Genomic DNA, 17868 nt, shown 5'->3' with positions numbered 1-17868 from the left:
CTAGGTGTTGCTCTTCCATTTACCTCATTAGTTACCTCCTTGATCCCGCATCTCTCCTGCATGTGACTCTGAGCAGGGCCCTATGCTAGCTTCCGGGTAGAACACCCAGTGCCTGCCCACAGAGCTCTGGGCCTGACGGGAAGTGGGAAAGCCAAGCCCTAATAAAATAAATAAATGCCATGGCACAGGGGAGCAAAGGTACCGGTGGGGGTGGGACAGTGGATAAGGTCAGTTCTGGGTATAAATCCAAGTTCTAGAGACCTCAAGCACCCCAGGCTTAGGAGAGTGGTGGCCTTTGTTAAATATATCGTCTCCTTGACCAGGGTCCTTGCTCCTCCCTGCGGACCCAGGCTGGGACCCTTCTTCTGAGCCTATTGGAATCCACTTTGGGTGTCACCACTCAAAACCCAGCCCAGATGCCTGGCTCCCTGGCCTCTGGGCTTCCTGCTGGTGTGACAACTGCTAGCAAGAGCCAACATAAAAGATCAAGCCCAGCTCCCCAACTACCTCTTTGTTGAAACACCCACTTGGGGCTCCAGGAAGCCTTTCAAAGGCCAGGGTTGCAGCAAGGACCCCACAAAGGCCTGGCCCCCTGGGCTCTGGCAGACAGAAGGAAGGGAAGCAAAGGGGCACTCACTGCTCAGGGCTGGAGATAGAAGTCCTCCGGCCTTCCACCGTGATGTTGCTCTTCGGTCTCTTCACGACATGTGGACGGGGAGGGCGCACCTAGAATGGGTACAGGGGGAAGTCCCCAGGGAGTCAGTTGGAAAAGCCATACAGGAAAGCCATACAGATCTGCAGATCTACCTAAGCAGCCCCCAAATAAATGTGGAGGCATGGGCATGGTACAGGCTACAAAAGCTCTGCTTACTGTGAGAACATTGCCCCTGAATTTGCAGCAGACACATGACCTGGAATTCCGTGGCCTACTCAAATGGCAAAGGTCCTCTTGAAGAGCTTGCAAGTAGGGGACAGCATCATGTGAGTTTTGGCAGGGCTACCACGGGAGCTCAACGAGACAATGCCCATATGGGACCCAGAACACAGAGGCCCTCATTTATGATAAGTCCCCAGTTGCCTTCTTCTAGGTCCCTGCAACTGGTTTGGCAGAACAAAAAGATTTCATTTGGACTTTATTTCTAGGGTGCATGTGCTTATTTCATTCTTTTTTGCAACTGAATTACAGGATGCTTATTTTCCTGAGTAGGATGGGGGAATAAAGCAAATGATAGCATTAAAGAGTGCCAACAAAAATCATCTTTCTGTTGCCCAGGCCTTCCTGGGCAGACCTCCCAGGTGGGCTCAGCCTGGATACACATACCCCACGGAGCTCCTGCATACACATGGACCCAGTTTGAGGGTCAGTGGTGGGTGTACTTGACAGTGAAGTATACAACTTCCTAATCCGCAGCTGGCCTGCAGCAAGATGTTTTTTTCCCCCCTGATCTGTTCCCTCTGAAAGCCAAGAAGGGGGCCCACAGGAAAAAGATACCCCCCCCAAGGGCTTATGATGTGCGTTAGGCTAAAAATTTCTAGGTGTCCTTAGAAGGATACTTGTCTGGTCTAATCAACATTACATGCCTTAAAATTTGGCACCATCATCTCTGAGCTTTTCCAACCCCAGAGAGGGACTGGAAAGAGCTAAACTGAGAAAGTCTGGCCATGACTTCTGTTGCCAATAAATATGCCTGGACATTCCAGTGCAGGGGGCTTGCTCTGTCTCTGCGGATGAGGGACCAAAGTAGATGAAATGCCACCATCGCTGAGGTTCTCAGACAAGACAGGGAAGGAGAGCACACACATGCTCCAGTTACTGCCAGCCCTCTCCCCTGAAGCCCCACCCCACAGCAACTTGTGGGCGACACAGCACAGCGGCTGAGGAATACAGATTACAGAAGTTGGCTGCACAAAAGGCAAGTCTTTACAGAGTCTCATCAAGTTCTCAGGTCTCCACACATCTGCTCTAACCAAAGTTTTTCCTGTGGAATGGCCAGTCTGATCTCAGCCTTGTTTGGCAAATCAGAGATGCAGTAGCAGCCAAATGCATTCCACCAAACTTGTGGTCTTCTTGCACGAGGCTCCTCTGAATAAACATCCAATGAGATGGTGTAGGGAAAGTGCCAGCAAGGAGTCTGGCACATATTGGGGCTTCTCTGTGACCTTATTGATAACAAAAAGAAGACAGGGATGTGGTATCTCTGATTAGAAGATGCCATCTAAGATGACCTGACCCTTGCCTAGTAACCTGCTCAGTGCCTGGTCTTACAGCTGTCACCCAGCAAGACCTTTAGGAACAAATGAAATGTGGCTGCTCAGAATCTAAGAAGTGCCCAATAATGTTGCCATTATCATCAGCGTCGTTATAACAGTGCCTGCTACAAAGCAGACATCCGGTCACCATTGCTGAGTGAATGGATGGCTAGATCGCCGGCATTCAAACTCTGAGCCAGTCTCCCTGACCACAGCCAGACCCCTCTCCCTGTCGCTGCTGCTGCTCAACAGGGTCGCAGGGTCGCAACGCTCCCCCAGGCTTTTCACCACAAATGCAGATGTGCAGTGTGGGCTGACAGAGCAGCTCTGCCCTGCCCTGGAGGTCCTGGGGTGGGGGTTTCAGGAAAGGTCAGATATTAAGGCCTGTCAGCCTGTCCCTGCACACGGCTGCTCCTCGCTACAATAAAGGCGGGTGAGGAATGTGAACTTGTGGCTGAAATGGGGGGGATTAAGTTTGTGGCAACTTCAACTGAACTTGCAACGTGGTGAAACATGGAGAAAAAGAACAACAGAGCTAATTAGACGAGCTGAGCTGTCAGAGTGCCGCCGAATGGCTCAGCGCCAACAAACAAAAGGAATGGGTTGGCAATCAGCAGGATCGATGGAGAAGACTGCTTCATTAGGGATGATAAAACAGAGCAGGGAGAGGCCTGGGGGAGGGGAGCAGGGAGGCAGGGAGGCAGGGGAGAGAGGAAGGCACAACACACCCAGACACAGTCAGTCACCTGCACAGCTACAGACACGCCCGGAGTCACACACACCTGACTGCTGTGGACAAAGCCAGGCACACAATGCTGCAGACACCCATCCAGAGACACTCACAGACCTCACGGCGCCGACATTCACACAGTCACACAAACACACTCACTGAGGCACGCACAGGAGTCGAAGGTACGTGCACGAATCTCTCTCTCTCTCTCTCTCTCTCTCACACGCACACGCACACGCACACGCACGGCTGCAGACGGTCAGCTAAAGCCCCAAGCAGGCTCCGGCACACACACAGACAAAATGGTTTAATGAAGCCCGAATCACAGGACGGTGCCGACAACTGGCCCGTCACATTTCAGCAATCACACCCATCTTTTGGGGGTGCTTATGAGGGGTGGGGGCTGGGGCTGGGGCTAGGGGAGAAACCGCACGCATACACAACGACTAGCCCCACCAGTGCTGGGATCCCAGCAGCACCAGGGGAGAAAATGCTAAACAGGGATTTTGAGCTCTGTTCAAGGGGGACTTGCGAGGAAAGTTGGGAAACCAGCCAATCCCCCACTGGATTTAAAACCTGAGAAATCTAAGTCGGCAGGGTTAAATGTGTATTGAATACAAAAGCACCGAGTACATTTGATTTTAATGGTGAGCAAGAAATAATAAATACAGAGCTTATAAAGCACTTCACATGCGGCCGACCACAGCCTGCCTCTCCCCTGTGCGCCCCAACCCGCTCCCCTTAGTCCACCAGACACTGGCAAGGCTTTCTTCTGCTCTTTTCTTTTTCTTCTTTTTGAAAAGAAAATCTAAATCCTTTGGTAACATCTAAACTCCAGCCACAGGTGCCGGGCTACAAAGCTCCTTCCAGAAAGGCTGAATGGCTACCCCCATGTTCCTGCCACCCTGGGCCAACAGCCCCAATCCTGCCCAGACGTTTGTGGCTAAGTACCCAATAAAGCCCAGCTGGGGGCCAGAGGCTCCTGACACAAGCGCTGGTCAGGTCATTCTTTTCAAGGCCCTTGAGGGATTCCATGCCCCACATCTCCCAGATTCATCCCTAGTGGACAGTGGGTTGACATGAGCGGACTCAGAGTTAACACACTCGGGGGCACAGGGCACTGCTCAGCCCAGAGAGCACACACCTTCCAGGACTCCCAATTTAGTCCCATAGTGACCCTGCTTGGCAGATGGTGTTTGGGGTGACAGGAGTAGGGTATATGTGCTACTTCGTGCCAGGCACTACACACATGTGACTCCACTACTCACCAGGCAGTGTTACTAAACCCATTTCACAGATGATGAAATTGAGACTCAGAGAAATTAAATGTCTTGTTCAAAGTCATACATGCTAACCTGTGTTTCAAATCAGGGCAGGCCTCTCTGACTTCCAAGCCCAGGAAAACCAGTTCTGCTAGGCACTCTGCCTCATGAATGCACCATAACCCAGGGCAGGTACAGCACCAAGTACCAGGCTGGTAGCCTCCTGCACTAGTGTGGTGACACAGGCAAATGCTACTTGGGCTTTTCTCAAGGCCATGTCTGCCTTCCCAAGTACTCAGATGCCAGTGGGTGTGGCTGGGGCTCCCCTGGTCTGCACAAGTCCCCACAATGGTGAGAAAACGCGGTGAGTCCACTTAGCTGTCTCCAATACCTGAGTTTTTGTAAGGTGAACAATCCTGCCCCGGATCATGCTTTGCAAGAGGGCCCCTGCCTGCCTTGACCCTAGGTCTCTACATGAAATTCTGAGAGCAACCCTCTGGCTTAAGGAGGGACAGGCCTGGGCTCCAAGGCCAGATTGGCCTCTTATCTCTGTGGTCTTGGCTGTAAGCTGGGGAAATAGCCTCTGCCTCCTCTGGGCTACTTACTGTAGGGACAAAGGAGACCATAATTATGTAAGTGCCCAGCACAGTCCTAGGCACAGAAAAGGTTCCCAGTAAATGTTAATTCTCTTCACCTCTGTATCCTTGCCAAGCCCCAATACTGCCCTAGAGATTCCATAGGAAGCCTAGCTGGTTGTTAATTACTATTATTATTATTATTATTTAAGACTTTACTTATTTATTCATGAGAGAGAGAGAGAGAGAGAGAGAGAGAGAGAGGCAAAGATACAGGTAGGGAGCCTGATGTGGGACTCGATCCTGGGACCCCAGGACCACGCCCTGGGCCAAAGGCAGGAGCTAAACCACTGAGCCACCCAGGGATCCCCTAATTGCAATTATTGTTATTATTTATTTTTTTAAAAGCTAAATTTTTTTTAAAATTATTATTTTTAAAGATTTTATTTATTTTGATACAGTGCGTGTATGACTGTGAGTGGGGGAGGTGCAGAGGAAGAGAGAGAATCTCAAGGAGACTCCCCACAGAGCATGGAGGCAGATGCAGGGCTCGATCTCACAACCCTGAGATCAGGGCTTGAGTTGAAATCAAGAGTCAGATGCTTAACCAAATGAGCCACACAGCTGCCCCTCCCCCACCTTTCTTAAAAAAAAAAGATTTATTTTGAGAGGGAAATTATTTTTTTTTAGAGAGAGAGAGAGAGGAGGTATGGAGGGAGAGGGAGAGAGACAGAGAATCTAAAGCAGACTCCATGCCCAGCACAAAGCCCTATGTGGGGGCTCAATCTCACAACTCTGGGGTGATGACCAGAGCTGAGATCAAGAGGTGGACACCTTAACTGACTGAGCGAGCCACCCAGGCGCCCTACTGCCCCAGTATTTTATACAACACATTCCATGGAAATGCAGATAGAGGGTCCTGGGAGCTCAGGATGCTGGAAAGACCATGGGTTCTCATGTCTGATGACTCCTATCTGCACTTGAGGGACTTGAGTTAAGTTACCAAGCATTAATTTTCTTGTCTCTAAAATGGGTGGAGATGATGCTTACTTCATAGAGTTACTATGAGACCCAGCGGGGATGACTTGCTGACTATAAAGGATCCCAGGCAAATGATAGTCACTCAGAAATAGAGTCATTCCTTAGAAGTTGTAAGGTTTAAAAACTCATTAAGAAGAGTAAGAAGCACTGCTGTGTGCCAGGCACCGTCTTTGGTGCTTTACAGGGGTCACCTCCGTTCCCTCTGTCAAAGGCTCTGGGTGAGGACACGCTGGAGAGAGGCGAGGCTCAGAGCTTCAGTACTCGCCCACAAGTCACACAGCCCTGGTCCCCAAGCTTAGCTCTGCCTACTTCCGCAAATTAGCACGCTCACGCCTCTACTGCAGCTCTCACTAATTCACACAAGGTTGAACCCAGAAGGGACTTCCTGTCCCACAAAGCCATTTCTTTCTGCCATGCCTTCCTTCCACTGACAGTGAGCAGAAACACCCCAGCAGCCCCTCCACAGCCGTGCTGATCAGGTTTGGCCTAATCATGGTTTGACTGGGTCCGGGAGGGATCTTGTCTGTGGCAGGAACTGTAGGTGAAGGTATCTAAATCCTTGCCAACTTCCCCTGCCCTCCAACTCCCACACACAGGAGGGAAGGAAAGGAAAACAGTGCCACAGAATTTTCTAGCATCCACACTGACGGCAGCCACCCAATCGATGCTGGGCATGGGCACTGTGGGGCCTGGCCACCTGTGCCATTCGATGGCCACGTGTCATAGGATGGATGTGGACTTGTGCATTGGTAAAGGGGAAGGGCAGGGATTGGGACATGAGTTTGCGGGAACGCTGATCAAGGCTGGACAGGAACCTGACCCCTTTTGCTGGGCTGTAGGAGCTGTGGTTGCTTTGAACAAGACAGAGAAATTCTCTTCTCGATAAAAAGCCCTCACCAAATGGTCCTGGCAAGTCTCCCACTTTCAAGGATCCTGTTACAGTGGTTATACCTTGGCATGACCGAGAGCTGACTTTCCAAGGAAAACGGGGCCCCATACCCCGTATTTTTCCATGGCATTTGTCCCAAAAAACCTCAGATCAGTCTCTCTGCCTTGCCCGCCCCATTTCCAGGTATTGCGGTGGGGGGGGGGGGGGTTGTCGCATGTCGTCCTGCTTTTTTTATGCCCTGACTTGGCACCTCACTGGGGAAAGTGGAGTTCCACACGAGGCCTGCCTCTGCCAGAGCCAGCCTAAGATTCTCTGGGTGTAGCCTTTGCCCTCGCCAAGGGACATCAAATGCTTTTCCAAACCCAGATCTGGTGGGAACGAGACCCCTGCTGCCAGGCTTCTGCTTCCTTTGTGAGGGAGAGGCTGCTGGAGCTAGACTTCAAAGCTCATTGGCCAGAACAGGACTCAATCTAGGAGACGTGCTCAAAGGATGCGCACACGGCAAACACACCGCATAGTGGTTTGTGGCTACCTACAGCTCTGACCTGCAAGTCGCCAAACCAGTCCAGGAAAAGGAGAGAGAAGCCCAGAAAATGCAAGTTTGGGTTCATGCCACGCAGAGAGGGAAGCTGAAAAACCCAATTCCCGGTTTTGTTTTGCCAGGCAGCTTAGTCCAAACTCCTGAGGTTTAGTGAGGCGGGGAGGATGGTTCAGGCAGTGTTAGGTGGGAGGGCACAACCACCGGCTACTCACGGGCCTCGAGCGCTGTATCTTGGGAGGTGGCAGGCGAGTAGGACGGAGTCTTTGTGGCTGCGTTAAAGTGAAACTTAAAACATCAGTACATGTGGAGGTGGTTTGATGCATCTTACACACATGGCGCACAAGAGGAAACACTCAGTTACCCAAGCTGGAAACCCGAGGAACGTCCTCGATGCCTCCCGCTCTCTCACCCCCATGTCAACTGGGCACTGGGTCCTGCACGTGAATTTCTGAGGCCTGGATCACCGTAATCATCTCCCAGCAGGATTTCCGCCTGGCTCTTCTCCAGCCAGCCTCCACACAGGTCGGGGTAAGCTTCTAAAACACAGCGTGGCCCTTTGCACCCCAGCCTCCAGACCTCTGCTGTCCTGTCTCCTTGGGTGACCGTGCAACAAGGCTACAAGGCTCTGGCCTGGCCTTCCAAGTCGTCCAAGACCTGGGCTCTTGTGCCCCACACAGACCCCTCCTAACCTTCATCCTTGCTCACCTGGGCAGACCCTCAAATGGCCCCCGGCTCTCATGCCTTGTTTTCTTGCCTGCCCCTCAAGGCGGCATGACTTCCCTTGTGCCAAGCTGCCTGGCAAATGTCTACTTGTTATTCAAGATAGTGGGTCAGATGCTGCCTGCAGTGCTCCCACTGTACGGTGCTCCCCGCTATGTGGGACTCATCACCCCGTGTCTCCCTCTCACTGGCTCCCTGCACTTTCAAATGTTCATTTCCTTGGGGGACTCATCCTAGTTCCTTGGAAAAAAATTTCTGCAAAATAAATGATGAACAAACAAAACTATACAAAACGCTTGGCTTTTGAAATCAGGATTTGAATAAAACACCAACAGAGCACAGGCTTCTTGGCTCTATCCTCCAACCCTTTATTTTGAAAAGTCAAGCTTTGTCCTTTCAATGGCCTGCCCACATCAATACCCTGGTGGGGCAGATGGTGAGGCAGAGTAAGGAAAGTAAGTACCCATGCTAGACCAAGACCCCGGACCTTCCATAAACCCCGAGAGGCTTCTGGTTGGTTCCTCCCCATTCAGCCACACTGTCCACAAAAGTATATTATCTGACAAAGTCTAGACCCTTACTGCCCACTTCAGCAGCCAATGGTCACATGTGGTGAGTTTGTAGTAAGACGTGCTGTAGGCATAAAATACACACTGGATTTCAGAGACTTGGTTTGAAACAAGTATGTAAAACATCTGAACAATTTTTTATATTGATTCCATGCTGGAATGAAAATATTTAGGCTATTTGGTTAAATAAGTATTATTAAAATGAATTTCGGGATCCCTGGGTGGCTCAGCGGTTAAGCGCCTGCCTTCAGCCCAGGGCATGATCCTGGAGTCCCGTGATCGAGTCCCATGTCGGGCTCCCTGCATGGAGCCTGCTCCTCCCTCTGCCTGTGTCTCTGCCCCTCTCTCTCTCTCCCTCTGTATCTCATGAATAAATAAATAAAATCTTTAATAAAATAAAATAAAATGAATTTCATGTCTCTTTTTTACCTTTTTAATGTAGTGACCAAAACATTTTGAATTCCACATGTAATTTGCATGTGAGCCTCCTGCCGTTTCTCTTGGACAGGGCTTTAGAGCCTCACTTGGTTGGAGTGATTGTTTAGATACCAGACATACCTCGGAACTCACTCTCTGTACCCAACTCCTGGAGAGGAGGAGCCATATCTCATCTCAGGCATCCCTGGATGCCTGGTGTCTAGCACAGGGTCAGGCAGGGTGGCTTAAGGGGAGAGTTGGCAGAAGGACTTGGTAGAGGATTGGGTGTTCCTCATAGCACACCCGGGACATGTGTGGATGGAGGTACACCGGGCAGGGGGGTTGGCCTCTAGGGTCCTGTGCTGTTAGTTGGCAGTGTGGGCCAAACCATGCTCAAAGATCTGCCTTCAGTTGGAGGCCACCTGGGGAGTGGCGATGCCATTCAATGAGATAAGCATGGCAACCCACGGAACCCTATTTCCTCTCCTTCAGGTTTACAGGGTAAGTATGGGGCAAAAAGGAATGGAGTCCCCCAGCTCACACTGCTCAGTGGGGGAAAGTAAAAGGACAGGGAGAGAGGATCCGCCTATACTGTGCACAGGCTGCTGCCTCATCCATGCCTCCCTCCCCCTGCACCGTCACACAACGCCCCTCCTTCATTTGTTTCTGGCCACTCTCTGCTGGGTGACCCGTTCTCCAATCCACAGTCCTCACGGCTCATCGCCTCTGAGCAAGCTATTTCCAGCTCTGCTGGTGGGGGTGGTGGAGCACTCAGGGGGCGGCCGCTGGGGTCAGATAGTCTTGGACTGAATCTCAGCTTCCCCAACCCTTTGGATTTCTACAGGCCCGGGATTTAACCATCTGAGCCTTCTGTTCCTCATCTGCAAACGTAGGTAACAGCCGCCCCACCCCCACCCAAGGGGGCTGCCACGAAGATTCAGTGAGACCATGTGGGCCACGATCTTCCCACAGAGTGTCAGGAGATGTTAGCAATGATCACTGTTAGCAGGCTCCCCTCTCCAACCTCTCCCCTCCCCATCCATCTCCACGCTTGCTCCAGAGTGGACTTAATACACGCCCAGTTGTGTCACTCGCCAGCTTAAGTCATCTCAGTGGAGCATCTCCTAGTGCATCCTGAGAGACGCATTGTGTGAAGGAAGAAAAGGGGGTTCCCCAGCCTGATGAGTCTGGGAAATGCTGTCTCCTGCTTCACTCCTTTTGGAGATTCACAACGCAAGTTAGCACAGCAAAGGCTGCCAAGTCTTGCAATAAAAACCCACCTTAAACAGGCGAAACACGATTAACTTTTCTTCTTATATAACCTATTTTTCTAATTTATTTGAACCCAGAGTCACTTTCCCTATACTAGCTGCTAATATCCCCTGGATCATGCCACCTGAAGTGTCCAAAGCCCTCCAGGCGCTGGGCCCCTCTGTGGTGCTTCCGCCAGTCTCCCTGCTGCCCCACTGCCCCTATCCAACCCAGGCCACCCTCCAGCTCTCCCGGAGGGCTTCATGTGTTCTTGTGCTTCCATGTTAGTCCCTTTGCCTGAAACACCTTCCCATTTCCTCTTGTCTCACCCTGGGTGGCTCTTATTTGTCCTCTGAGGTCTAGCTGAAGCACCACCTCCCCCAGGAGGCCTTCCCTGCCCTTCCTTACCAACGTCATTCTCAGCCTCTTCATCTCATTTCTCTGTTTATCCTGGGGTCTAGTAAAGTACTGGTACATAAGACGTGCTCAGCAAATGATTTTTGGCTTAAACTTTCTGGCGCATATAGAGACTCAAAAAAGGTTAGTTTTCTAGATTTCATAATTAGCTTATTTTCCTTTGACTGTCACCAGGAAGTGCTGGTTCTTTTGCAACTGAATTTATAGATGGTGGGAAGAAAGCGGACTCTTGATCACACCCAACCTAGAAGCTAGCAGAATAAGTCAGGGGGATTTAAAGACACTATGAAAGGGTAATGTGGTACATATGCTAGGGCCTCAGCGCTGGGGTATACGGCACTTCTCACAGGGCCAGGCACCAGTGGACACACCCCTCCAAGAGCTTCCCAAGCCTGCTGGGGTGGGATGGCAGCTGAAGACACAGGCTGGATAGAACCAAGTACTCTGGGGACAATTAGAAGAGGACACAGGGGTGACTGACTAGTGGTGATTTGGGTGGGGAAAAAAAAGTGAAGAAAGCAGCTAGGGAAGGATCGACTCAACACATCATTTTCTAGAACGTGGGCCCAGTGCCTGGAAGCTGAATTGGGGATTAATTGAAAGTGGGGGCTATGATGGTATGAGTGGGGCCTGGGGTGGCTGTAGATCTGGCCAGGACACTTGAAAGTCTCCACCCCCTCCACCACCCACTTCCTGAGGGTGGAAGCCCTGCTCTCATTCTTCTCTGTACCCTAGCCAATAGTCCAGGGCAGGTACCAGCTTGTTCATTTCTTCCCATGGACCTAGTGGCAAGAAGAATGTCCACCTGTGGGTAAGGAAACAGACCGCAGAGAGATAAAGAGACCCACTCGTGGGCCCTAGCTGTCATGGGGAGTGCTGGGAGTGGGCCTCAGGCCTCAACTCTGGATCCAGTGATCTTTCCACCACTGGAGTAGGTCAAGGCAAAACCAGAAGAGCCTTAAATCCGAAGGAGCAGAGAACAGTGAGGGCCAGGTCCAGGCACTTTGCATGGAAATCCCGTTGTATGTTATCCTCAGTTTCCTGGCTGGATCAAAATGTGGCTACACTGACTGCTGTTTCTTATGTGAGTTCAAAAGGCTGGGCCTTTGGCAGTCTTTTGCTAAGAAGACTTCCATTCAACAATTCATCTGGCACTTCCTGAGCTGGGCTGGGGCAGGATGAGGGATGGTGGGGCTGGAGGTCTTGATAATCAATACATGCACCTGTTTTCCTGAAGGTCATGTCCAGTCGGGGAAGCAGATTCATTCCCACAGAGTGGAAAGATTTCCCCTATGTATGCTCATGGGGCAATTGCTTGAAACCAGGGCCCAGAGGTTCAGAAGATAAGACACAGTTCTTGGCCTCAAGAAATGTAAGGTCTGGTGGCCTTTGACTTATATCACGGAGAAACATCTTTCTTAGAGTACAAAGAGTATTTGGGCTAAAACCCCCAGAAATATACTCTGGGCTAGAAAGATGTGAGATTGTGTCTTGGCTCTGTTTTTTTTTTTTTTTTTTTAAATAGATTCTTATTTATTTATTCATGAGAGAGACACACACACAGAGGCAGGGGCACAGGCAGAGGGAGAAGCAGGCTCCATGCAGGGAGCCTGATGTGGGACTAGATCCCGGGTCCCCAGGATCATGCCCTGGGCAGAAGGCAGGCGCTAAACCGCTGAGCCATCCAGGGATCCCAGCTCTGTTTCTTTCTAGTTGAGTTCAATACCGGCTCTGCCACTTGGTTGGGTTCTTTAAATCGAAGACTCAGTTCATTCTTCAGTAAAACAGATATAACTCTTGAGTCACAAGCACTGGTGTGGGGATGCAGTGGGAGGGCGATTATGGCTGTGGGGTGCTGGCCCAGCACCTGGTGATGAATGGGACCAGCCAATCCTCTGTTCTCCCGCTGGACTCACAAGCCTTCCCAGAAAAGTCCTGTGGATGTGAAGACCTCGGTTTTCCAAGGAAGTGTGCTGTCAGCAAGGCGCTGTTGAAGGTGACTGGATTTTAATCATAATCTCTCTTATTAACATCATGTGTTTTCCTTTCAAAGCATTTCTGCTTCTCTTCTTTCCTTTAAGCCTCACATACCCCAGTGAGGCAAGTCGGAGGAGGATGATTTCCTGGCTACAGTGGCAGGAAATAGGAGGCCCAGAGAAGTTAAGGACTAATATGAGACCACACAGTTAGGAGCAAGAACTAAAACAGCAGGTATTCTTAGGATACTGCACTCTCTCTTGGGCAGCCCAGGTGGCTCAGGGGTTTAGCGCTGCCTTCAGCCCAGGGCCTGATCCTGGGGACCCAGGATCGAGTCCCACATTGGGCTCCCTGCATGGAGCCTGCTTCTCTCTCTGTCTGTGTCTCTGCCTCTCTCTTTCTGTGTCTCTCATGAGTAAATAAATAAAATCTTAAAAAAAAAAAAAAGGATACTGCACTCTCCTTGTCAACCCAAATTTCTAAAGTCATCTGGAATCCTTTCTGAGAGGGTTTTTCTAATCCTTTCTTTTTTTTTTTTTATGATAGTCATACAGAGAGAGAGAGAGAGAGGCAGAGACACAGGCAGAGGGAGAAGCAGGCTCCATGCACCGGGAGCCCGACGTGGGATTCAATCCCGGGTCTCCAGGATCGCGCCCTGGCCCAAAGGCAGGCGCCAAACCGCTGCGCCACCCAGGGATCCCCGATAATCCTTTTGAAATTAGAATCTGTTTTGTTTTGTTTTTTTAAAAAAAATATGTATGTATGTGTGTGTGTATTCATTCATTCATTCATTCATGAGAGAGAGACACACACAGAGAGGCAGAGACACACGCAGAGGGAGAAGCAGGCTCCCCGCAAAGAGCCGGATGTGGGACCCAATTCTGGATCCCGGGATCACACCCTGAGCTGAAGGCAGACGCTCAACCGCTGAGCCGCCCAGGCGTCCCAAGTCAGAATCTGTTGTTAAGAGATCTGTGTCTTAGAGAAAAGGCTCATGAGCAAGTGACTCACATCTTCTCCTTCCTTCCTTATTTGGGGAGCTCTTTCCAGGGCTATCCAAAGGAGGCCCACGATTCATTTGTTCATTCAATACGCAGTGGCATATGCTGTGCACATCAGTGAGCGAAGACATGGTCCCATCCTCTGAGGGCTCCCTCTCTGATAGAAGGGGTTACAAGGTAAGGGCGATAGAGGGTTGCAGAGGTCAGTGCAGGTACAAAGGAGGAGCTTCTTACTGGCTGGGCGTGGTAGGGAGTTCAATTGCACAGTACAGGGGAACCATGGTGGCCCAAAATGATCAGAGCAAGGATGAATATGAGGACAAGGGAGGCCATGACCTTGGGTGAGCTGGTGTGTGTGTGGAGGGGGGTTCACAAAATAGGGCCCTGAATGTCAGGCTAAGAAATGTGGCTTTTGTATTGAGAGCAGCTGGGAGGGATTTAGGCAAGGAGGAACCTATCAGAGGCCTTGGTGCCCTTGGTGTAGAAGATGGATGGGAGGAGGATGGGTGGGCTTCTAAGGACAGACATTCCCCCCTAGACACAGGGCCCTGCTAGGCCTCCATGTTGTGAACTCAGCACCCCTGGCCAACCAACTACTGTAGGATGTAAACATGAGAGGGTAAGCCCGGAAGTGTGATTGACATGGAAGTCCCAAAGACAAGAGGAACTCTTTGGCCCCTGCCCAGCCCTTGGCATTTGTATCTGTCAGCCATGTGGGCCAGGTGAGTATGCTCATTGGATATGAAACCCACATTTATGAGGACAGCATCTGATTTGCAGTTAATTTGTTGATGCAGCAAAACACATTGTTTCCAAAAGGTCAGGAGGGGAAGCTGTGTTAGAACATCAACTTAATTACCTGGGCAGCATGGATGAGCGGGTCCCCTGCACAGGGCTACGGGGTAGAAAATGTTTGACTGGCATGGACCGGGGGCAGAGAGTGCAATGTGTGCAAGGGAGGGGCAGGGGAAGGTTCAGCCCACATAGTGTGCAGAGCCAAAGCATTTCCTGCCTCCTGGTCTAGTGTCTAACCAGCTCACTTGCTAGCTAGAATCCTCTGGATGGGAATGAGGGTCATTACCCCATTTCACAGATGAGGGGAGGCAAAGATTTTCTCAGGGTCACATAGAGCAGTGCTTGATGGGCCTTCAGAAGAGGGTCAAAGAGATCACCTCGAGTTAATCGTGGGCTGGGGCAGGGGTCCTGTGATATAAGTGGGAGGGGCTAGCTCTTTAGGAAGCAAAGCCTGGATTTATTCAGTCCCCATGGAGGACACACCTTGGTCCATCCCTTCAAGGTCACAATCAGTATCTCTATTTGGCTTCTGGGAAAGCAGGCATGGGGGTATGGGTAGAGAAACAGGTGCTACCTAAGGCCACACAGAAGGTGAAATGTCAAAGTCAGTGGGGAGCCAGGCCAGATACCAATAAGGGACTGGTGGCATGGGGAAGGAGGCAGAAGAACACAGATGCCTGAGACCAAAGGGACCAACCAGCTTTGCTGAAGGCAGAAGGCTGTGCACGCAAACCTTGGGGTGAGGAGGTAACCTGCCTAGGGAGTCAGCCAGGGACTCCACGCTTCCCCTTTCCAAGGGCTGAGAAGGTGGATGTGCCTCATGGCAGCTGGAGGCAGGAGAGAGCTGGCTTCTGAGGCCAGCCCCAAAGGGGGTCTCAGGTCCTATCTCTGAACAGTGCTGAGCTGTGTCTTCCCCATCAGACTGTCTTATCCACAGGGAGGAGGCCCTGGTGTCCCCAAAGGGGAGGCTGGCCAGATGCCTGGAATTTCTCTGTCCTAGGGATATGACCCAACCAGATATGTTGCCAGGAATAGAGAAGGAGAAAGAGAAAATTCACAATTAAACTCTGTCACTATTTAATGAAGCAAGAGTTCACCTGGTTAATCTTCCTGGCTAGTAGCCACATCAATGCTCTGACCTATGCATGAAATGGCCCCAGTTGGGAGAGGAAGACAAAGTTTTCTGTGGCTTTACAAAGGGTCTCTGGGCTGAGAGCAGGGCTCTTCTACTCCTTGGGACTGAAAGCCGCTATTATGCAAGATATGGAAATAAAAAAGGAATCCTTTTGATATGCCTCTGAAAAGGAGTGTATTGAAGCTCATATTTGTGTGGAGTGTCTCCTTTGAAATGCCCAACCAGGGCGCCTGGGTGGCTCAGCAGTTGAGCGTCTGCCTTCGGCTCAGGGTGTGATCCCGGGATCCGGGATTGAGTCCCACGTCGGGCTCCCTGCGAGGAGCCTGCTTCTCCCTCTGCCTGGGTCTCTGCCTGCGTCTCTGCCTCTCATGAATAAATAAATAAAACCTTTAAAAAAAATGAAATGCCCAACCAGCGTTCTCAGGCGCGGCTCCTACCTGTCTTAGAGCTCCTGTCATTACCTATGATCGTCTCGTCCGTCCTTGTGAGAGCCAGTCCTGCTTGTTGAGAGGATCAAATGCTTGCCTCTGCTTCAGTTTTAGCGAGGACAGCTGGAGAGGCCGGGCGGCGCTGGTGTCCTGTGGCACTCGCTTGGTGCCAGCAGTGCAGGGCAGAGCCCTGGGCCCCGAGATGGGGTCCTGGCATCTTCAGGCCCTGAGCATCTGCACAGGTAACTCTCAGCTCCAGGCTATCACCTTGGAGGGACGCTTCTTGCAAGATGTGGTCCAGGGTGGACTTCTAGACCATGGCCGAGGAAGAAGTTTCCAACCTGCCCAGACCAGGTGACGAGGAGGTGCTTTTTCACTGGAAAGGGAGGCTGGGGCGGTGCGTGTGCATGGAGGGGTCTCCTCCTGGAGCACCCGGGATGGGCCAGTGTTACTCCGAATATCCCAGTCAGTCCTAAAACTCTGGATAGCGGCTCTATGGTGATCCCCATTCTCTAGACGGGGGAAACCGAAGGCTCCTGCTGAACCTCACACGACAGTCTGGAAGCCGCTGGGGTTGGCCTTTGGTCTGTGGCTGGCGGGCGTGCCCTGTGCCTCGCCGCCCGGAGGCACCATCCGCGAGGGGGCACTCGGGACCCACGGTGGCCCTCAGAGAAAAGGCGCAGCCCCGCCACTGGGTCGCAAGCCATCGTCTCTGGAGAGGGAGCGCATGGGACTCAGTGCCCTCCATCCTCTCAGGCTGGTCCCCAGCGCTTTCTCCGCGGTGGGCGAGGGGGCGCGGAGGCAGCTTGGCCGGCCAAGAGCAGCGCGCTCCTCCCTGATGTTGACAGGAGTAGTATTTTGTAGTGGTGCTGGTTAATTTGTAGTGGCATTTGTGGTTTGAAGCCTTGTCAAGATCCCTGATTACTTCCCGTGCAAGGAGCTTGGCTGATGGGGAAGTTCACATGCTGAACAAAAGCGGCGAGGCAGCTGTGAGGAAGGCTATGAGGGGGCCCAGTGACCCCCAGCGGCTTGGGGGACGGGGACGGGGGAGACGGGGTGTGCGTGTGTGTGTGTGTGTGTGTGTGTGTGTGTGTGTGTGAAGAGGGCCAGAAGGGGGGCGGGGGCGGGGAGCCTTTTGTTTTTGGTCAGGTGCAGCTGCTTGGTTTGAATAGGTGGCATCCTATTGGCGGCCGGAGGTCAGGCACCAGATGCGGGTGGGGGGCCGGGGACCGGGCAGGCCGCTCCACTGACATGTGCCATTCTCTGCCCAGACAGAAGCTGGAGGGGGGTGCTTTGCTGCTACCTACCCCAGGGCAGCCACTGGAGGTGTCATCAAGGGGGCCTGGGTGACACGCCTAGGAGGTGGGGGATATGAGGAGGGGCTCCTAGAAAACCCCTCAGATACTGGCACTTGCTCTGTCCAGGTCCTGTGCTAGGAGCTCTACATATAAGATCTCTAACAACCTCAACAACCCCGCAGAGAAGGTAAAATCCCCATCTGGCAGATGAAGAAACGGAGGCTACATGGCTCAGTGACTTGTCCAGTCCAGGTCTTAAGCTAATAGGTGGCAGAGCCGGGAGCTGAGCCCAGCCATGTCTGACCCCATGCTTAATACACAAACACCAGAAGGAAGGTGTTAAAACTTAACTCGTCAAGACTAAGGGTGTGCCCCTCTCCTTGGGGAGTTCTCCCCCAATATCCTTCGAGCTTTTTGTCCAGCTGAGCCGGTTCTGACCACACAGAAAGGTCCCTCTTTGCAGCCACGTGCATTTCACCAGGCCTATGTCCTGACTCAGTGAGGGTTTGCTCAGTGCATTTAAGGGCCAGGGCCAGCTCAGCAAAACTAAGGCTAATTTATCATCTCCAGAA

The 17868-nt window shown here is 51.7% G+C and overlaps 1 protein-coding gene across 6 annotated transcripts in view; it reads right to left on the bottom strand.

The window, feature by feature from the left end:
- Positions 1–17868, bottom strand: part of DENND1A (DENN domain containing 1A) — a 506616-nt gene that overhangs the window by 20227 nt on the left and 468521 nt on the right. For 5 of the 6 annotated variants that reach the window (XM_055337788.1, XM_055337761.1, XM_055337769.1 and 2 more), the window contains 2 exons: positions 7501–7557; positions 638–726 (listed from right to left, as the gene is read on the bottom strand). In XM_055337788.1, coding sequence (XP_055193763.1) covers positions 638–726; positions 7501–7557 — 146 coding nt within the window. The remainder of the gene's footprint in view (positions 1–637; positions 727–7500; positions 7558–17868) is intronic. The other variant, XM_055337779.1, reaches the window with a different exon arrangement.

Source organism: Nyctereutes procyonoides, unplaced genomic scaffold (genome assembly GCF_905146905.1).
Source record: "Nyctereutes procyonoides isolate TBG_1078 unplaced genomic scaffold, NYPRO_anot_genome, whole genome shotgun sequence".
NCBI classification, from domain to species: Eukaryota; Metazoa; Chordata; class Mammalia; order Carnivora; family Canidae; genus Nyctereutes; species Nyctereutes procyonoides.
Note: the sequence above shows the minus strand (reverse complement) of the source record. Positions and strands in the feature narration are given on the sequence as shown.